Genomic DNA, 22504 nt, shown 5'->3' on the forward strand with positions numbered 1-22504 from the left:
ACCTGCCAGTTATACAACTATGTAAAAACCCAGGAGTCGCCCTAGATGTTCACAGTTCCCTTGGCCCCTCCCCCTCTTACTCTTAAACCCACTAGCAAGTCCTGTTGACTCTACATCCCAAACCTGTTCCCCATCTACCCACCCTGCTCCCTCCATCTCCATCACTACCAGTCTCCATCATTCTCCCACTGGGAGGACAGCACATCAGCTGCTATTCCAGCTCCCAATGCTGCCTCCCTTCATCACCAAAACAACTCATTTCTTTCTTTCTTTGTTTTTTTTGGCCGCAGGCCACAGCAGGTGGGATCAGATCCCCTATCAGGCATCGAACTCATGCCAAGTACAGTGGAAGCTCAGATTCTTAACCACTGGACAGCCAGGGAAGTCCCAACCAGCCAATTTCTTAAATGGATAATTAGACCACATGCTGCCTTAAACTTTGAAGTGGTCTCCTGTGGCCCTTAAGCTACATACAACCCACACTACCAGATGCCCGTCCACCTCTCCAGCCTCCCCTCTCCCCACTACTTGGCAGTTCTCTGTTCCCTGAACTTGCATCATCTCCACCCCCTTGCTGCTTTTTCTGCCTGGAATACCCTGTCCCCAAGTATCTGAATGGCCAGCTTCTTGTCACTCAGCTCGCAGTTCGAATGTCTCCCCTGAAAATAAGCCTCACCTGATCACCTTATCTAAGGTCGGCTGCCTTCCCAACCTCCCAGGTTATCATTTCACTCATTGTTATCACAGATTGTTGCATATTATGTGTGTATTAAGTCCCTTCCCAGGTGGTGCTAGTGGTAAAGAACCCACCTGCCAATGCAGGACACGTAAGAGACGCGGGTTTGATCCCTGGGTTGGGAAGATCCTCTGGAGAAGGGCATGGCAACCCACTTCAGTATTCTTGCCTGAAGAATCCCATGAACAGAGAAGCCTGGCCAGCTACAGTCCAGGGATCACACGGAGTTGGACCCAACTGAAGTGACTTGGCAGGCACATATGTGTACCATCTAACACCTCCCCTGATACATGCTTTCAAACTGTGATGCTAGAGAAGACTCTTGAGAGTCCCTTGGACTGCAAGGAGATCAAACCAGTCAATCCTAAAGGAAATCAACCCTGAATATTCACTGGAAGGACTGATACTGAAGCTGAAGCTCCAATATTTTGGCCTCCTGTTGCAAAGAGCTGACTCTTTAGAAAAGACCTTGATGCTGGGAAAGACTGAGGGCAGGAGAAGGGGATGACAGAGGACAAGATGGTTAGGTAGCATCACTGACTCAATGGACATGAATTTGAGCAAACTCCAGGAGAGAGTGGAGGACAGAGGAACCCGGGGTGCTACAGTCCATGCGGGTCGCAAAGAGTTGGACACGACTTAGCGTCTGAACAAGAACAAACCCCCAATAGAATGTTAGTTAATAAGAACAGTGGCTGGGGTGTGTTCACAGCTCAAGTCTCAGTACCTAGAAGGGGGCCTGGCAGAGTCTATATAAGTTTATATTTTTTATATCCTTCATTATGCTGGGAAATGTAGAACTCCAAATAATGTGTTAAACTCAGCTCTCTGGTAATAAAGAACAAACCAGAAAGATCTCACCCACTTCTCAGCAATGGCCTGGGGAGATCCTAGGCCTTCACATTCATGTTTTATAGAACCATCTTCACCAATACCCCTCCTTCAAGCGGGATGGGAGGCCCAGGAGCCAGCAAGGAAAGAAATACTGAAGGTTGGAAACAACAGGAGTAAGTGCTTAACTGTGATTAATAATGGGGGAGACACGGGAGCTTATGGTTTCTGTTGTTTTACAATCTCAAGGTAAACCTGGCAATGTGAGGCTGGCTACCAGCATACAAGTTTGCTGAAGCCTTAGGCAACACATTTTAAACATACCCTATTCTTACCTGTATTGTGCTTGGAAGTGGCTTTGCACAAAGCTTTGGCCCACAGAAAGTGGAGCTGATGGCGACAGAAGGTTCTCAGAGGTCTTCCTGGCTTCATGTTGAAGCTGCAAAGAAATGAGGGGAGGAAACAAAATTAGCCATGCCTCCCATCACTCCACTGCATCCAGACCAACAAGACTCCACCTCCTCCTGGGTCCACAGCATCCCTTTCTGGGACTAGACCTGCAGAACCAGGCTTTCCATGTTGCTTACCATAATCTACTGCTCCTTCAATCCCTGGACCTCCCCAATTCCCTGAGAGAGTGACAGAGAAAGGAAAGAGACAGAGGTAATGTGTGTTGTGTGTGTGTGTGTGTGCGCGTGTTGAAAGAGCATGAACCTTGGTGAACACTCACACATACTACCCCAGCTCCAACCATTATGTCTGGATTAACAAACCCATTCTTTACCCCCATGCTTCTAGGAACCCTGTGTCTAAATGTTTCCTGTACATTTCACTTGGATGGGCTGTCATCACTTCAAACACACCCACACCAAATCTGACCATCTCCCACCTCCTAAACCATTCCTGAACATATTTTCCAGGGAGCCAGTCTTCACGTGAACATCGTCTTTCTCAGACAAAACAGGTTTGCATCTCAGAATAATGAATGCGTCAGCCTCCTCCCACCACACTCTGTCCTACTATATTCTTTGAATTCCCTTACATATGAATATCCCATTGCAGCTGTAATAAATGTAATAAATTAGTGGCTTGAAACAATAGAAATATGTCCTCTTGTAGATTTCAAGACCAGACATCCAAAATCAGGGACTTCCCTGCTGGTCCAATGGCTAAGACTCTGAGCTCCCAATGCAGGACACCTGGGTTCGATCCCTGGTCAGGGAACTAGACCCCATATACCACAACTAAAAGATTCCACATGCTGCAAGATCTGGTGCAGCCAAATAAATAAACCGATATTTAAAAAATAAAAAGGAGGGAGGGACTTGATCAAGACACCTTGTGTGACACCCTGTGTGCACAGCTCATAACTGAGCAGCCAATGGGGCAGGGGAGGAGACAGAGGAAGGGGTTCAGTTCAGTCACTCAGTCGTGTCCGACTCTTTACAACCCCATGAATCGCAGCACGCCAGGCCTCCCTGTCCATCACCAACTCCCGGAGTTCACCCAGACTCACGTCCATCCAGTCAGTGATGCCATCCAGCTATCTCATCCTCTGTTGTCCCCTTCTCCTCCTGCCCCCAATCCCTCCCAGCATCAGAGTCTTTTCCAATGAGTCAACTCTTTGCATGAGGTGGCCAAAGTACTGGAGTTTCAGCTTCAGCATCATTCCTCCCAAAGAAATCCCAGGGCTGATCTCCTTCAGAATGGACTGGTTGGATCTCCTTGCAGTCCAAGGGACTCCCAAGAGTCTTCTCCAACACCACAGTTCAAAACCATCAATTCTTCGGCGCTCAGCTTTCTTCACAGTCCAACTCTCACATCCATACATGACCACAGGAAAAACCATAGCCTTGACTAGACGGACCTTTGTTGGCAAAGTAATGTCTCTGCTTTTCAATATGCTATCTAGGTTGGTCATAACTTTCCTTCCAAGGAGTAAGCGTCTTTTAATTTCATGGCTGCAGTCACCATCTGCAGTGATTTTGGAGCCCAAAAAATAAAGTCTGACACTGTTTCCACTGTTTCCCCATCTATTTCCCATGAAGTGATGGGAAAGAGGAAGGGGTACATAGGGTCAATTCCAAGCTTCCGATCTGGTGCCTGAAGAACCCCTGATCCATTAACAGAAGTGTGTGTGTGTGCTCAGGGGTGTCTGATTCTTTGCGACCCCATGGACTGTAACCTGCCAGGCTCCTCTGTCCATGGGATTTCCCAGGCAAGAATACTGGAGTGGGCTGCCATTTCCTTCTCCAGGGGATCTTCCCAATCCAGGGATTTAACCCTCGTCTCCTGCATTGGCAGGCAGGTTTTTCACCACTGAGCCACCAGGGAAGCCCATTAACCGAAGAGGGAAGGGCAACAGGAGAAAGGGGAAGTTGAGGGAGGGGAGAGCAAGCCAAGTTCCAGGCAGAGACACGGAAGGACAAGGGAATGAAGGGCTCGGAGGAGAAAGAGAGAGACCGTGGATGCAGAGAGGATGCGGGCATTTGGGGCTGCCCAGGACGGTCTCCTCTTCACTGAGAGTAGCCTTCACTTTGGGAGAGCTGAATTCAGTCCGGGGGGAGGGGGCAAGGCTCTTTCATCAGGGATCCTTTCCTCCCTCACCAAAGAGACTGGCACGTGATCCAAGCAGGATGGATGAGATGTCCCTGCTCTGCATGTCAATCACAGGCAGACTGACACACAGGCTGCAAACTGCGACTCTGGCAGAAGTGTCCAGGCCAGAGGATTGAGCCGTTCCTGCCACTGACACCCTCCCACACCCAGAGCTGCCTGGCTCAAGACAGTTCCCAGCCTGGTCTTCAGCCTTCATTTCCATTCTTCACACCTGCCCTTTGCCTTCCAACTAATTCCTTTGTTGTTTGAGTTGTCTGATTGGCTGCCGTTCCTCACACCCAAAGACCTCACAATGACCCAGGCTGCTTCTCCATCAGGATGATAGGGCAGTGGGACTTCCCTGACAGTCCGGTGGGTAAGACCTTCCAATGCAGGGGGTTTGGATTCGATCCCTGGTTGGGGAGCTAAGATCCCATATGCCTTACGGCCAAAATAACTAAAACAGAAGCAATACTTTGAAAATGGTCCACATTAAATAAAAAAATCTAAAAAAGATGATAAGGCAGCATGCTTTGGGAGTGGCTGCAGACAGGACCGTCCAAGGAGGGGTATGTACAGAGAAAATTCCAAACGAGGCTGGGGTGAGAGGTCATGGAGGGTCACTCAAAAAGCATGGTGTATCAGGCAGGTCGGACCAGGCTGGGGCTACCCTGCTAGCCGAGTGATCCTGACGATCTCCCTGAGCCCTGTTCCACACCTAAAAGGAAGAGGAGTATTACGTCAGCTCAGGGAGTCATCATTTAAATAAAAAGAGACGAGGGTATCCTGCCTGGCACATAGTAGGCGCTTAATAGATGTTAGGTTTCTGGTCCTCTCCCCAGCCTCAGTCCCTTTCTTAATCCTGCAAGAGTGGCATTTTCTGTAAGATAAACTGCCCAAAATATTGCTGGTGTCACACTGTCCACAGGATAGTAAAAAGATGCCCTATTCACCAGCTGAAAACATTTATTGTTACATTAACAGAAAAGAAAGTGGTCCTCATGTTTCCTGTTCTGGTTTCAAATAAATTGAGCTACAATGGCTTTCATATGTTTGAAACAGAAATAGCCTCAGAAAGAAAAATTGTTCAGAGGTACACAGGGGACAGTCTCTTTCCTTCTTGGAAAGCAAAAATAAAGTTTGTGCCAAATAGTCCAACAGCTCTGCTCTTCTACCTTCAAGCATTCACAGCCAGCCCTCTGCAGGCAGCCCGATTTTCTGAGAGCAAGGAGGAGCTTTGACTCCAGACAGAGAAAAAGATCTTTCCTGGCCTCAATCAGGTCAGATGAAGAGCAGGGCAAGCTCCTCTCTCCGGCCACAGCCAGCCGTGGTCTTGTTGGGTCGTGGGTGCCTTCTTGACACCCTTGGCCATTAAAGGAACAGAAAGCAGCCGGCGTGACTAAGAATCATGAGTGAGGGGCAGAAACCAGGCAGAGCTGTTGGTGGGTCAACCAGTTAGGGCCCCGTCAGCTGTATAGGAGTCTGGATTCTGTTGTAAATGCAACAGGGAGCTGCCGAGGGAATTAAAGCAGGAGGGTGATGCAATCTTATTTCCTTTCTGAAAAGATCCCTCTGGCTACAGCATGAAGAACACACAGTAGCGGGGCACACTGGAAAATGGAAAACCAGTTAGGGCTGCTTTCATGAGAGTCTTGAAATCGTAACAAGTTATTGACTTAAACTCACTGTCATCTTAAAGACAGGTTTGAGGTGGTGTGCTGTGGTTGGGACCAAGGCTCCAGAGCAGAGTTCTCAATGAGGGGGATGCTTTTGCCTCTCCTCCAGGGGACATGTGGCCGTGTCTGGAGACAGTTTTGGTAATCAATCACAACTACGGGTGCCACTGGCAGCTGCTAGGTAAAGAAATGCTGCAAACGGTACAATGTACAAGACAAACCCCCACTCCCCTAGAATTACCTGGTCTTCTGTCAAAAGTGCTGAGGCTAAGAAGCCCTGTTCTAAGAGTTGAATTTTCTAGCTTTGCATCCTGGCTCTCCTACTGGCTTGCTGTGTGACTTGGGCCAAGTTACTTAACCTCTCTGTGCTCTCCCCCACCTCTATGGGATGCTTTTCCTGCAGCCAAAGGATGAAAGAGAAGGATCGAAAGGTAACTGGGAAGGCTGTTTATTCCTCTTACTTGCCAGGTAGGAAGTGCTGCCTGGCATAGGCAGGGAGTGGGGAGGAGGAGGGGGAAAATGGGACAAGAAGCCTTTTCTTTTTTGGCCACATGGCTTGCAGAATCTTAGTTCCCTGACCAGGGATTGAACCCATGCCCCCTGCAGTGGAAGCACAGAGTCTAAACCATTTGACTGCCAGGGAAGCCCCAGGATGGTTCTTTTTAAAAGAAGAAAACAGGCTTTCAAGCTAGATTCCCCTTGGACTTGAATCCTGACTCTGTCACTTCTTAAGCTGTGCTGCTTCAGGAAGGTTACACAGCCTGTCTGATTCTTGGTTTACCCATATGCCAAATGGGGATAATAACTCTTGAAACACTCCACAAATGATAGTAGCTATTCATACTGTGTATAACACTCCAAGATGTGCTCTGAAAAGTACAGAACAGGCTACAATCACTATCTTCCCCATCCCATGCATTTGGCAACCTGCTGTCTCAGACATAAGAACTCTTTCTGCAGCTCTGTCAAGCTCTTTACCTTCTACATTATACTGTGGTTTAAAAGAGTTTATTCAAGACATATATGGTGATGCTCTCCTTAAAGCTGCAACTTGTCATTTTAAAAGAAAAAGAAACAGAGACAATTGGCTGTGCAGACAAGTTAAAGGAAAAAGGTGACTCGGCTTCTTGAGCCACTTTATTTTTAAATAAACATTTTATGTATTTAAGGAGTGCAACATGACGATTTGATACACACCAAGGTAGTGGCGGTGATGGAATTCCAGTTGAGCTATTTCAAATCCTGAAAGATGATGCTGTGAAAGTGCTGCGCTCAATATGCCAGCAAATTTGGAAAACTCAGCAGTGAACACAGGACTGGAAAAGGTCAGTTTTCACTCCAATCCCAAAGAAAGGCAATGCCAAAGAATGCACAAACTACCGCATAATTGCACTCATCTCACACGCTAGTAAAGTAATGTTCAAAATTCTCCAAGCCAGGCTTCAGCAATACGTGAACCATGAACTTCCTGATGTTCAAGCTGGTTTTAGAAAAGGCAGAGGAACCAGAGATCAAATTGCCAACATCTGCTGGATCATCGAAAAAGCAAGAGAGTTCCAGAAAAACATCTATTTCTGCTTTATTGACTATACCAAAGCCTTTGACTGTGTGGATCACAATAAACTGTGGAAAATTCTGAAAGAGATGGGAATACCAGACCACCTGACTGCCTCTTGAGAAACCTGTATGCAGGTCAGGAAGCAACAGTTAGAACTGGACATGGAACAGACTGGTTCCAAATAGGAAAAGGAGTACGTCAAGGCTGTATATTGTTTAACGTCTATGCAGAGTACATCATGAGAAACGCTGGGCTGGATGAAGCACAAGCTGGAATCAAGATTGCCGGGAGAAATATCAATAACCTCAGATATGCAGATGACACCACCCTTTGGCAGAAAGTGAAGAGGAACTAAAAATCCTCTTGATGAAAGTGAAAAAGGAGGACTCTGTCTCCCACGTGCGTGCACTCTTTTCTCTCTCTCTCTCTCTCTCTTTCTCTCTCTCTCCTGCTATCCTCTAAATAAAATAGAGCTGTAACACTGATTTGCCTAAGAGCTGTAGCACGGTTTGTCCAAGACCCAAGAGCTGTGACGTGCCGAGGGCTTTAATGTCTGTTGCTCCAAATCTTTGTTGTGACGAGACAAAGAACCGAGGAACATACACTCGCGTGACATCTATGGTCCTGTGACTCAGATATAACCTGGCTGAAACAACCTCTGTGTGGAAGAGGCCAAGCACAGCAGGAGCCCAACTCAGCGAAGCTCCCGTGCTAGAAGCAGAAGGCAAAGAAACCCAGCTCAGGGGAAGGCCCATCTTGCTGGAAACCGGGACAGCGAAAAACAAACTCAGCAGAAAGCTCACGCGGCCCAGTCTCAGATTCCAGAAGACCTCCGGTTAAGTCAAGGTACCAAGACATGACTTCTGGATTCACTACTCACGAGTCAAGCCATGGAAGAAAACAGAAGAGGACACTCAATACACCTGTCAACCAGCTACAACATGCAGTGCCAGTTCAACAAAGATATAAAACTACAGCTAACCACGGAATATATCACATACTCTTGGACACCGCTATAAGGACTCTGAGGATTGAGACTAGCAAGAGGGGGAGGCCCAATACACCTCACCGCCCCAGTTCAGCAGGAAGTAGCCAGAAAGACCTCGACACCCCTATTCCCAAAGAATTGGGCCTCCCATCTCTTGAGGGGGGAATGTTAGGTAGAATAGGGAAAAGGAGTCCAAAATGGCGGTGGCTAAGACAAGGAAGGTCTGAGGACCAGAGTGAAGACTTCAGGCAGAACAAACAGAACAAACAGCACTCCTGGCTAAGCCCAATTTGCATAGGGCAGGCCCAGGTGGAGGAAAAAACATATAAAAGGAGGAGCCAAAGCGCTTTCTCTTGGACTCTCTCTCCCACGTGCGTGCACTCTTTTCTTTCTCTCTCTCTCTCTCTCACTCTCCTGCTATCTTCTAAATAAAATAGAGCTGTAACACTGAAAAAAAAAAAGAAAAAAAAAAAAGAAAGTGAAAGAGGAGAGTGAAAAGGTTGGCTTAAAGCTCAACATTCAGAAAACGAAGATCATGGCATCTGGTCCCATCACTTCATGGGAAATAGATGGGGAAACAGTGGAAATAGTGTCAGACTTTATTTTTCTGGGCTCCAAAATCACTGCAGATGGTGACTGCAGCCATGAAATTAAAAGACGCTTACTCCTTGGAAGGAAAGTTATGACCAACCTAGATAGCATAACAAAAAGCAGAGACATTACTTTGCCAACAAAGGCCCATCTAGTCAGAGCTATGGTTTTTCCAGTAGTCATGTATGGATGTGAGAGTTGGACTGTGAAGAAAGCTGAGCGCCGAAGAATTGATGGTTTTGAACTGTGGTGTTGGAGAAGACTCTTGAGAGTCCCTTGGACTGCAAGGAGATCCAACCAGTCCATTCTGAAGGAGATGAGCCCTGGGATTTCTTTGGGAGGAATGATGCTGAAGCTGAAACTCCAGTACTTTGGCCACCTCATGCAAAGAGTTGACTCATTGGAAAAGACTCTGATGCTGGGAGGGATTGGGGGCAGGAGGAGAAGGGGACAACAGAGGATGAGATAGCTGGATGGCATCACTGACTCGATGGACGTGAGTTTGAGTGAACTCCAGGAGTTGGTGATGGACAGGAAGGGCTGGCGTGCTGCGATTCATGGGGTCGCAAAGAGTCAGACACGACTGAGCGACTGAACCGAACTGAACTGAAGGTAGTGAAATAATTACTTCAGTCAAACCAATAAACATATCCATCTCTTCACATAATTCCCTTCTTGTGTGTGTGGTGAGAGGACCTAACATCTACTCCTAGCAGATTTCTAGCACTCAATACGGTATTATTAATTACAGTCACCATGCTGCATGCTAGGTATCTAGATTCATTCACCCTACAAAACTGACTGCCATTCAGTCTCTCCCTCATTTATTTATTCATTTTAATAAGTATAATTTATTTACAATGTTGTGTTAATTTCTACATACAGCAAAATGATTTAGTTTTATATATATATATATATATATATATATATATATATATATATATACACATTCTTTATTGTATTCTTTTCCCTCATGGTTTATCACAGGATACTGAATATAGTTTCTTGTGTTACACAGTAGGACCTTGTTGTTTATCCGTCAGCTAATCCCAAACTCCCATTCCATCCTTCCCCCACCCCGCCTCGGCAACCACCAGCCTGTTCTCTGTGTCTGGGAGTCTGCTTCCGTTTCATGGATGGGTCCATTTGTGTCAAATTTTAGCATCCAATCTTTATTACCCTACAATAATAGTCTCCGAGCAGGCAGTGTAAAGATGGGAGAGTAACAGGTGAAAGAGCAAAACGCTTAGAAGGGCTTTTTAATTGATTCGCAAGAGGGATGGAAAACAATGGTCCAGACGTAAAACAAACAAACAAAACAAGCAAAGCAGTTCTTGTAGCTGGTTCTTGATCTGGACCAGTTTTGAGACACATCAAAAGTAATGTGCGACTGATTCATTACCAAAGCTTGTAAAACATTTTTTTAATTACAATGGATTGATTATTCATGGACATTGTTTTGATAACTTTGCTCACTCATGGTATAATAAATTTACTCACTTTTCCTTTCTTAAGTGAGAGAGAAAAGGACAGAAACCAATATTGATCTTTATTTAGCAAAGCCCATAGACAGTATAACTGATGTATCAACCGACTGTGGCTATTACAAATGATCATAGGGCTTTCTTACTCCCAAAGGTTTGAGGTTTCATCCAAATCTGGGAATGCTCAGGGTACATGTGAAAAGATCACCCATCCTGTGTCTTGAGAAAAATGATTGGGAATCACTTGCTCTGCAGGATAAGTAACTGAGAAAGCAGAGCTAAAATGGTAGCATTTGAAAATAATAAGCAACACCACCGATGGCCTCACAGGACCATTCTAAGGCATAGGATACTGACGAAAAGGAAAAAGTTATTTTTTCGAACTTTAAACCAAACAGAAACCATATTCACCAAATCACTGGGATTAGAGAGGATGAGGAACGGCAATGGGAGGAAACATCTGGTCTAAAACAAAGCAAAGAAGGCGGCGCAGGGAATGGTACTGTGTGAGCAGCAGCCAGAATATACAAAAATCTATGGAGCTGAATTTCAAGATTGAGTTTTGAGGAGTTGAGTAAATGTTCAAGGCAAAAAACTAATATTGAACACAATGTGTTTTCTGAGGGTGACTGACCTTGTCAGAACCCGGCCCTCGGGAGGAGCCCTCCAAGTCCTCGTGCACGCGATCCAACAACCAGAGCAGGAACTCCAGGGCATCGTGCTGGGCATTGCCTTGGAACTGAGCACCGTACTTGGAGACTGCGTTCTGAAGGAACAGAGAAAAACCAGAGGGGCAATGCGGCCTTTCCAACAGCCAAATACATACATCTCCACTCTTTGGAAGGTTCTTTTCCCATATAGGTCATTATAGGGTATTGAGTAGAGTTCCCTGTCCTATACATTTCTGCTCTGTATACAGATTCATTTGTATAACTTTTTAGATTCCACATATAAGTGATATCATATGGTATTTGTCTTTGTATTTCAAGAAGCCCGCTCAGTTGTGTCCAATTCTTTGCAACCCCATGGACTGTAGCCCGCCAGGCTCTCTTTCCATGGAATTCTCCAGGCAAGAATCCTGGAGTGGGTTGCCATTCCCTTCTCCAGGGGGTCTTCCCGACTTGGGGATGGAACCCGGGTCTCCTACATTGCAGGCAGATTCTTTACCATCTGAGCCACCAAGGAAGCTCACTAACACATAAGTAATATTGTATAGTATTTTCTTTGTCTGACTTATTTTACTAAGCATAATATTCTCCAGGTCCATCCCTGTTGCTGAAAATGGCAGTATTTCATTTTTTTGTTTTTTTGGCTGAGCAATATTCTGTTGTCTGTTTCTATTACATCTCTTTTATTTACTTATTTTATCACGCCGGTCTTCACTGGGACATGTGGGGTCTTAGTTGGAGCATATGAGATCTAGTTCCCTGACCAGGGATCAAACCTGGGCCACCTGCATTGAGGGTGGGGAATCTTAGCCACTGGACCACCATGGAAGTCCCCATATCTTCTTAATCCAATTGTCTGGTGATGGGCACTTAGTTTACTGCCATGTCTTAGCTATTGTAAATAGTGCTGCTGTGAACAAACAGGTGAGTGTATCTTTTCAAACTAGTGTTTTCATTTTTTTTCTGGAAATATACCCAGGAGTGGGATTGCTGGATCATGTGGTAGAATGTTTTGATACACATGATTATCTCTCTTCCCTGAAGCTCTGGCCCTTGGAGTGCTGGGGCCCATGCTCCCCTGCCCCCATTAGTCTATTTCCTCGCTCTCTCTGCTCATCCCACAGGTAGACAGCTTCTGGCCCTGCTCTCTCAGCAGTGGTTTCCTTCGTTTCCAATTAACTCTCCTCTTTGAGAATGACCACATGACCCAGTGAAGTGGAATTCCTTAAATACCATGCCTGTGGTTCCTTCACTGCCTCTTCCTAAAATGAATGGAATTTGAGAAGTCCGAACTTCTTCTGTGGTTAGATCACAGTGTGAGCCAATCCTTCATCCACCCCTTTAATAAATAAGTGTTTGTTGAGTGCCAGGCACTAGTCTAGGGACGAGACTTCCTGCCCTCTTGGCACTCATATTCCCACGCCCTTCACTTTGTCCCTTTAAAGGATATGGCAGCTTCGTCATTTTCTGGGTAAAGGCAGGTTCCAGCTTTTAAAAAATTTTATTTCAAAGGGTAATATATGCACCCACCTTTTTAAATAAAGAATTCAAAATATAAAAAGAACAGTAATGAAAAGTCTTCCCTTGCCTGGGTGCCCCTCCCCAAAAGGAAGAAGACACTGAATATTTTCTTACTTAAGCATCCTTCCAGGGTCTTCTTTGTGCAAGCATGAGCATTTGAGTGTAAGCAACCCCCCTTGTCTGTGTACAGGGCACATCTTGTATATGTTCCCTGCAGGTCTGTCCTCTGCTCATGCCCACCCAAGGGAGCAATGTGAGCAAAGCTGTGGACCCAGCTGGTCTCACCACGTCCAATCAAATCAAAGGTGTGCCGTGTGCTCAGTCGTGTCCAGCTCCTTGCAACCCCATGGACTGTAGTCCACCAGGCTCCTCTGTCCATGGGATTTCCCAGGCAATACTGGAATGGTTTGCAATATCCTTCTCCAGAGGATCTTCCCAACCCAGGGATTGAACCCACATCTCTTGTATCACCTGCACTGGCAGGCAAATTTTTTACCACTGAGCCACCTGGGAAGCCCTAATGAAAGGGCCTGGGCTTTTTTCTTTTAAATCTTCCTTTGGGATTTAAAGGCAACTTTAGGATGAGCTGAAGCAAAATTCAAGATTTGATTAACTGAAATGCTGGTTCTGAGTTTTTATTATTTGAAGCACACTAGCTTGGGTACATTGGAGGGTCTAGATTTCTCTGCACTTTGACCCCCCCCACACACACACACAAGCAGGGCTGCCCAATAAGCAAATAAAAAGAAGCATGAATAAGTGATAAACAATGAGTAATGTTTGTGGTAGAAGTATTCATATGCCCCAGGCAATATTGGGGATACATTTTGACTAACAAGTTATTGTTAATCTGAAATTCAAATGGAGCCGGGCATCATGTATTTTGCTGGCAACTGTACCCCCCAGTCACCCTCAAACCTGTATCCTTAGCACCAACATTCCCTTCCGGGGGAGCAGCCAGCACCCCCCAGCTGGAAATCTCTAAAATCAGCTCTTTGTTTTAATGTCAGAGTCCTCTTTCAGGGTCCCTCTCACACCCACATCAGTCAAGAGTTCTGATTCTGGCTTCCTGACTGTGCCTTCCAGAGTCCCATTCCCACTGTTGAGTCCTAATTCCTGTCGACCCAGATGACAATACCCACCTAGAAGGAAGTCGGGCCCCCAGAGGCTCCCCCTGCCCACCCACTGCCTGCAGGACAGGACAGACCCTTCTTCCCACAACCCTGATGGTAAGGTCAGGCCCCCACCCCAAACCCTTCCTAACTGCATTAAAGCTATATCCTAACATGGGAGGGATGAATGGCAATATTTGGTATTTCTACCCTGCAATATGGCATAGCTCTTACCCATATGTGTGTTTCTCCCTCTCATCACTGATAATTTACAACATGTTTAAGCAGTATTCCTAGTTATTTCGTATTTCTGGTTTTTAGGAATGAAATCTCATTTTTATGTTTCTAAAAGGGTCTTGCTTTTGACTATCTAGTACCTGACCCTATTAATGACAGTGATAATTCTAAAACATGGATTCCCCGAACCATTCAGTAGTTTTCCTTCAGGAAAAAAAAAAAAAAATTGTATTTTTTTTTATCCTGTTTCCATTTCATGTCTTACTGTTTTGTCCAGAACTTCCAAAACATACAAGTGATGAAGGTATCCTTGTTTTTTAAAAAAGCAATGCCTCTGGTATATCACTTGAGGCATACTGCATTTCTAAAATTGTTGGTCTAAAATTGATCCTCAAACACATAAGCTAAGATAAATTCCAGATGGCTGAAATCCTTAAATAGCCATAGAAAAATCAGAAGTACATAACACAGAATGTTTATCGAAAGGTATGAAACAAATAAATCTAAAACTTTCTGTAGGTAGAAGGATTGAGTCTGGAGGAAGTATTTGCAGCAAGTATGACAAGAGTTAAAGAATTTAAAGAAACAAGAAAAAACAGCATTATGACCAAGGCAGAATGTTCAGACAAACCACATGAACAGACAATTCCAAGAGCAGTCTTATAACCATTCATAGTGAAAAAGCGTAGAAAGATCCAACACTTCACTCCAAACAAACAAATGTTAAAACCAAGATGCTATTTCTATTTGTTCAACATATTAATGAGAGAATATTTAATACTCAGGAAAACATGTATTGCTGGGGTATCTACAACTTGATACAATTTTTGGAAATTTGTCAATGCGGGCACTAAAAATAATCAAGCCCAATAAAATTGATCTAAAAACTAAAAAGCAATAAACACTTAAAATTGGGAAGATGATTTATATAGATATCAAAACTCATCAGATAGTACTTAAAATTTTTACTCAGCCCTGAGAAGAAATTCTGCCATTTGCAGCAACATGGATGGACCATGAGGACATTATGCTGAGTGAAATAAAAAGACAGAGAAAAACAGTGTATAACACCTTTTATATGTGGAATCTAAAAATATCAAAATTGAAAAGCAGAAAATAGTGGTTATGAGGGGCTGAGGGTAGAGGGAAGGGAGAAGTGTTGAAGGTACATACTTGTAACACTAGGTATTTAAGTTCTGGAGACTAGTACATGGTACAAGCAGACATCAGGTATGGGTTCAGTTCCAGACCACCATAATAAAGCAAATATTTCAATAAAGCACATCACGTGAAATTTTTGGTTTCTCAGTGCATTTAAAAGTGATATTTACACTCTTCTGTGGTCTCTTAATAATACAATATTATAACGTACAATAATATTATGTCTAAAAAACAACATATGGACCTTAATTTTCTTAAAAATTTATTGCTAAAAAATGCTAGCCATCATCTGAGCCTTCAGCGAGTCTTAATCTGCTGCTGGTGAAAAGTCTGACCTTGATGTTGATGGCTGCTGACTGGTTAGCCTAGGATGGCTGCGGGAATTTCTTAAAATAAGACAACAGTGACTGACATCTATGCTTGGATTGACTTTTCCTCTCACTTGAACCCTTAGAGGTCACTGCAGGGTTACTCATTGGCCTAATTTCAATGTTGTGTGTCTCAGGGAAGAGGGAGGCCAGGGGAGAGAGAGATGGGCGGAATAGACAGCTGGTGGAGCGGTCAGAACACACACATTTATTGATTAAGTTCATCTTATATGGGTGCAATTCACAGCACCCCCAAACAATGACAATAGTGACATCAAAGATCACTGATCACAGATCATCATAACAAATACGGTAAAAATGAAACAGTTGGAAGTACTGTGAAAATTACCAAAATGCGACGCAGAGACACAAAGTGAGCAAATACTGCTGGAAAAAGGACACTGACAGACTTGCCCTACACAGGGTTGCCACAGACCTTCAGTTTGTAAAGAACACCGTCTCTGCAAAGTACAATACAATGAAATGTACCTATACAGTGATTATAGACAACAAAACTGTATTATAAATACTAAAGTCACTAGAGACTAAACCTTAAATGTTCCCAGCACTAGAAGAAATACAATCACATGATGAGATGGAGGTATTAATCAATGCTACTACTGGCAATCATACAGTAATACAAACGTACCAGATCAATATATTATCAATATATACCCTACACAGGGTTGTATCTCACATATAACTCAACTTTTAAAAATGGGTGCATTTCATTGTACATAATGTATACCTCAAAAAGTTGATTTCAAAAGCAAGAAACAAAAAAAAGAACAAAACAGTCATCTTTGCTTTGACCATGTCATTTCACTCAAGGAATTAAGCGTATGGAAATGATCAGAGCTGAGGACAATGATTTAAATATAAGAATTTTCAATGCAGCATGATAGTTGGAAAATTGTACAGTATAAAAATGTCTCCCCACAGATGTACAGAACAATCTTTTGGACTCTGTGGGAGAGGGAGAGGGTGGGATGATTTGGGAGAATGGCATTGAAACATGTATAATCTCATATATGAAATGAATTGCCAGTCCAGATTCGATGCATGATACAGGATGCTTGGGGCTGGTGCATTGGGATGACCCAGAGGGATGGTACCAGGAGGGAGGTGGGAGGGCAGTTCAGGATGGGGAACATGTGTACACCCATGGCGGATTCATGTTGATGTATGGCAAAACCAGTACAATATTGTAAAGTAATTAGCCTCCAATTAAAATAAATAAATTTATATTAAAAAAGTCTCCCTAGCAATTGGATCATTTAGTGAAATAGCATACAATCATTATTAATAAAAACTGTTTCATGGAACATGTTAATGACCAGGAGAAAGTCTCAAGTTAATACTTACATGAAAACTGCAGGATACAAAACTAGAATTTCCAATTGTTTGTACATGATTTGAAACACATCAACACACTAATGATGGTTATCTCTAGAGGGAGGAATTCCAGATCTTTTTTTTTTTAACACATTTTAGTATTTTTCATTTTTTTTAGTTATACATATTTAATTACATCATCAAGAAATCAAAGTATTTTGGAACAGGATTTTTTAAATGTATTTATTCACAAAACAAACAGTGGTCCTACTGTCAGTAGGAGGCTGGGTGACTCAGGGACCGAGGAGGGGGACCCCCACAAACCCATCCCATTTGTGTGCCTGGGCTGGGGTCACACACTCCAGCATGCTGGCTTCTCAACTTCCTCTCTTCCTCAGTCCAAAACTAATAATCCCTCTTAAAGACCAAACTCCTTTGTACAACCTTCTGCGGCTTGTCCCCAACCAATTCTCCAGCTCCTCCCCCGAGCCACATAGGCTTTCATGGACAGAGGAGCCTGGCTGGCTACAGTCCACAGGGTAGCAAGACATGACTTACTGACAAAACCACCACCACCAATTCATTTTACCAAGCACTTATCCTGTCCAGCCCCACTCCACTCGGTGACTGGCAGTTTCAGTCTCAGGGACTATAATGCACTTTCCCCCCACCCCCCACCCTCCTTTGTCCTTAGTTGACCCTTCATTCCTCAAAACTCAACTCAAAGCTTCACACTCCTGGGAAGCCTCCCTGCCCCGCCTCCTCACCCCACCTCCCTGGAACAATCACATCCTTCTAGCATAATTGCCTGGTGTCTCAGATTGTAAAGAATCTGTCAGGTTTGATCCCTGGGTCAGGAGGATTCCCTGGAGAAGGAAATGGCTACCCACTCCAGTGTTCTTGCCTGCAGAATTCCGTGGATAGAGGAGCCTGGCGGGCTACAGTCCATGGGGTCGCAAAGAGTAGACTACCACTGAGCAACTCACACTTTCACATTACAGAATTGCCAGAGAACATCTTCATTTTGTAATTCTTGTCACCAGTTCTAATCATGGGCCCGTGGGATTACTTCACTCATCTCCATCTCTCCTGCTGGACCGTAAACTCCCAGGATTTGCATTCATCCCCCACCACGTGTTCCATGCTCTTTGTATAGTGTCTGGACACAATATTTGGTGAATGAATGAATGTTTCCTCATCTGAAAAATCAGAGGAGGCCACCTAGATTTCAATCCACAAGGTTTAAAAGCCCCTGTTCTAGACTCCTCCACTGTCTCCAAGGCTGTCTGCCTGAAAAGTCCCAAGAAAATTTGGACCATATCACCTTTATTAACAAATTAAAAGTTTGATTATCTTTCAATTCCCCCAAGACTCACAAGGAGTTTCTTGGCTCTAGGGATTTGAGGCAGAAGAGACATAGGAAATCCTGGTGAGTCACAGATTACTAATTCAGAAGACTTTTCAATTACTCCTGCCTCTCCATGGCTGCAGTAACTGGATGAGAATGCAAAGACCAAGAGAAAAGGTACACAGAGCTTACCTCCCTCCTTCCTCTTGGTCTCTGCAGGTGAGGAGGTATTAATATAATTAACTCATTTTATCATCACAACATCCCTGTAATAAGGTAAGTACCGCTAGAGTCGCATTTTACAGATGAGGAAAGCTGAGGCACTACTGAGCTTTTAGTAACTTGCTCAAGGTCACAGAGGTGGTATCCTTCACCACCATAGGACACTGCCTCTCACGTTTAAAAAGTGAATGCTACCAAAAGAGCTATTACTGACACCCATTTGACTCCCTGACGCCTGCAGAACAGTGCTTCCCTAGTGAAAGCAGGAGAAAGGTGAGGGTTGGCATCCTTGTGGGTCACATGGCAAGGATTGTTTTCTCCGGCTGAAACTCAAGAGTGGTGATGCTTGTGGAATGAACACTGACAAGTTCCCCCTCCCCCAAGAACAACAATCCCTAGTCTTCAGGGAGCTTCAGCTCTCTGCCCAGAACTGTGGGTTTTGTTTTGTTTATTGTTGTTGTTGTTGTTTTAGCAGGAAGCCAGCCATGTGCCTCAATTTTCAGGACTCTTTCATCCAACTGGGACCCCAAACAAACGCTGGGTTTTAATCCTGGACGAAGTGATACACAGAACTTCCAGTCTCTTGACCCTGCAGCATCCCCAGTAAGGAGATGACCCCAGGGAAAAAGGATACAAACCCATGCTAATGCATCATAGGTGATTTGATTCACACTAAACAAAAGGATGCCATCTCTGATGTAGCAGATCCACTCCGTCTCCCTGGCACTCAGTGCAGTACGTGGCACACAGGTTCTCAGCTTGCCTTGAGCTTAGACTGAAATCCAAACTCCTTACCACTACCTCCAAAACCTTACATGATCTGGTCAACTTCATCTCCACCCCACTCGACTCTCCTGGGCAACAGCCACCCTGGTTTTCTTTGATGCCTCCAACTCTCAGCTCCTTCAGGCCTCTGGTCTTGATACTTGCTGTTCCCTCTCCCTGGATTATTCCTAGATCATTGCCTGGCTGCGTCCTTCTCGTCATTCACCTCCTTCCTCCCAGGCCCTGGCCTTGAAAGTCTGACTCCCCGCACCGCATTGGAAACCAGACTGGAAATTCCATACCTGGCGTGAGAAGCAACCCTCCTAGGCTTCACCTAGCGTTTGCTGAACACAGAAATGTTGTATACACTCAAACCTACCAGCTCCCGGCACTCCCCCTCCTCAAGCGCTGACACACTAGTCAGCTCAAAACAAAAGCGATAATCCCAGGCTGAACTGGTAACTGTCATCTCGAGAAGTCCCCAAGAAGCCCCCTTCCTGATGGAGCACCCACTTGTCCAGAAGGGAAAAGCGAAAGGCCGGAGCGCGGCTGCCGCCGAGCGGCGAGGACTGGAGGCCGCCGGGCGCTGCCTACCTTGAACTCCGCGGAAAGTTGGGGCGTGTATTCTCGAGTCCAGAGCGCGCGCACCAGCGCCGCCAGCTGCTCGGTGACCTCGGCGCGGCCGGGCTCCGCCCGGTAGCGCCCCAGCGCCAGGAACTCGGCCAGCAGGTCGGTGTTGCTCAGACACTGCACCACGGCGTTCATGAAACAGGTGTTGCCGTGGTTCTTCAAGCCCTGCGCTCCCGGGGGCCGCGCCCCGTCGCCGGCGGGGAGCTGGGGCTGGAGTCCGGGCGGGCGCTCCTCCCCGGGGCTTCCGGGCGCGGCGGGATCTGGGCCCTCAAAGCCCCCCTCCCCGTCGCCATCGCCGTGTCCTGACTGGGGCTGGGGTCGGGGCCGGGGCGGCGAGTCCCCGGGGCGGGAGCGACTGCCCAGCGCCAGCAGGAAGCGGCCGAACAGGCGGCGCAGGGAGCGGCGGCGGCGGGGCCGGGGCGCGGGCGGCTCCTCTCCGGCCGCGGCCCCCGCGCTTGGGTCCATGGCTCCTGCCAGCGCCCCTCCCGGAACCAAGCCTCCAACCCCCGGGGGCCCCAGGGGGACGAGCCGCCGGCAGGCCCTTCCAGGCTCGGAAAGGTGCCCAGGCGCCGGCTACCTGCGGGCCAGGTGTGCCGGGACCGGGCGGAGGCGGAGCTAAGGGCGGGGCTGCCCCGCCCCGCGCGGGAATCCGGCTGCAGAGACCGCCCCGGGCAGCGCCCCACCGCCCCCACCCGCCTCCGGGTCCCGCCCCCGCCGCTCGGACCTGGAATCAAAGCACTGAAGCTTGGCTTTCAGCTTTCCTCCCCTTCCCTTCTCTCTCCTAAACCTACCGACCCAAATTTAACCTCTGCTCTTAGTCCTCTCCCAGCCTTCAAGCTGTGAAAATAATAGAGGAATGATAAATATGAACGTCTGGTAAATTGCAAAGCCCTGGCTCTTGCTAAGTTTCTTGGAATGACGTCCAGGCGAAGGTGAAGCCTTCCCAAAGGGTAGCCGCGGGCGTAGCGAGACGCGCACAGGGAGCGGCGACGGGGTGGGGAGAGCTTTGGGACCGCTGGTTCCTCCGCAGGCTCAGGTGTGTGCGGACAAGTAGCACCATCTCCTTCCAGCCCGTCTGCCCCGCTGGGGAGGCAGAGTCTTTGCGGGACCCTCCATCCTGAGACCAGAACTGGGAGGCGTGTGTAGAAACACCCGGGGTGGCCGTGGTTTAGACCAGGTTAGAGTTTATCAAAACTTGCAAGCGAGACCTTATCATCCTCAGTTTAGGTTGGTGGACAAACTGGCTGAGAGAGGTTAACGCCATGGGCTGAGGCCACAGACCCATAAACAGGGAAACCGGAACTGAAGCCGGGTTCTGCCAATCCCGCAGCTTCGCTCTTTTCCAACCTCAGTATTTGCTTACGCTGAAGTTTTCCGGCTCCCTGGCGCGCCCCCTACGCGGTCACTCTTTCACTCCTTAAAGCAAAATCCTAACTGGATTGCTACCCAATAAGAATTGACTTGGTATAGCCTCTCCCTGGATTCGCTGGGGGACTCCGCTCACCTGTCCTCTAACTGTCAGGTTTATAATTAATCCGACGAAGTCTTGCAAAGTGAATTTCTCATCCGTTTCTAGCTCAACAAGAGATCAGCAGGATGCGTCATTACGTCAGTGCCCTGAAATGTTACTTATTGTTTGATGAATATGTGGTCATCATTTATTAAATATCCACCTTGACATATCAAATAGGGCAGCAGCAGGTTACCTGATGAAAGAAAAAAAAAAAAAAAAGAAGAAGCAGCAGCAGCAGCAGCATTAAAGAACAAAGAATATGCCCAGAACAAAAGACTGTTCTGTGAATTAAAACTTGACGTGTTTCTGAAAAAATACCTTTGTCTACCTTCCCTGGAAAAGGATACTGGGTTGGACCGTCAATAAACAAGTTCCATCACCTTTCTAATGGTAAGCAGAGGAGAAAGATTTTATGCTCAATTCCAGAAAAGCACCTATCAAATTTCACCTTTGATAATCACCCTCAGGGTCCCTAACTCACATTTTTATTTTAGAAAGCACAATTCATATTTAACTTTCTGCTCTGTGTCATGAATTCTTCTGATGCCTTAATATATTATTTCACTTAATTATAACAATAATTTTTGGAGCAGATATTCTTGCTTTGGGGCTTCCCTGGTGCCTCAGATGGTAAAGAATCCCCTTGCAATGCAGGAGACTTGGGTTTGATCCCTGGGTTGGGAAGATCCCCTGGAGAAGGGAATGGCTACCCACTTAATAAAAGTATCAGAAAGTTAAAACAAAAACCCTACCCAAGATCTGGACTCAAACCCACATCTTGCCCCAGGCAGCTTGACCAATGAAATGCTGATTAAGTAAACTCATATGTATACCTCGGAGAAGGCAATGGCACCCCACTCCAGTACTCTTGCCTGGAAAATCCATGGACAGAGGAGCCTGGTAGGCTGCAGTCCATGGGGTCGATAAAAGTCGGGAATGACTGAGCGACTTCACTTTCACTTTTCACTTTCATGCATTGGAGAAGGAAACGGCAACCCACTCCAGTGTTCTTGCCTGGAGAATCCCAGGGAAGGGGGAGCCTGGTGGGCTGCTGTCTCTGGGGTCACACAGAGTCGGACACGACTGAAGCGACTTAGCAGCAGCATATGTATACCTATAGCTGATTCATGTTGACGTATGGCAGAAACCAACAAAATATTGT

The 22504-nt window shown here is 46.0% G+C and overlaps 1 protein-coding gene across 1 annotated transcript in view; it reads right to left on the minus strand.

Moving 5' to 3' along the window:
* USP43 (ubiquitin specific peptidase 43) overlaps positions 1–20419 on the minus strand; it is a 52745-nt gene extending 32326 nt beyond the window's left edge. Inside the window, exons 1-3 of the mRNA XM_055576542.1 lie at positions 19794–20419; positions 11097–11228; positions 1903–2006 (exon numbers count right to left, since the gene is read on the minus strand). Coding sequence (XP_055432517.1) covers positions 1903–2006; positions 11097–11228; positions 19794–20294 — 737 coding nt within the window. The 5' untranslated portion in view covers positions 20295–20419. The remainder of the gene's footprint in view (positions 1–1902; positions 2007–11096; positions 11229–19793) is intronic.
* Between the last annotated feature and the right edge of the window lie 2085 nt (positions 20420–22504).

The sequence above is a fragment of the Bubalus kerabau genome, chromosome 4, assembly GCF_029407905.1.
Source record: "Bubalus kerabau isolate K-KA32 ecotype Philippines breed swamp buffalo chromosome 4, PCC_UOA_SB_1v2, whole genome shotgun sequence".
Lineage (NCBI taxonomy): Eukaryota > Metazoa > Chordata > Mammalia > Artiodactyla > Bovidae > Bubalus > Bubalus kerabau.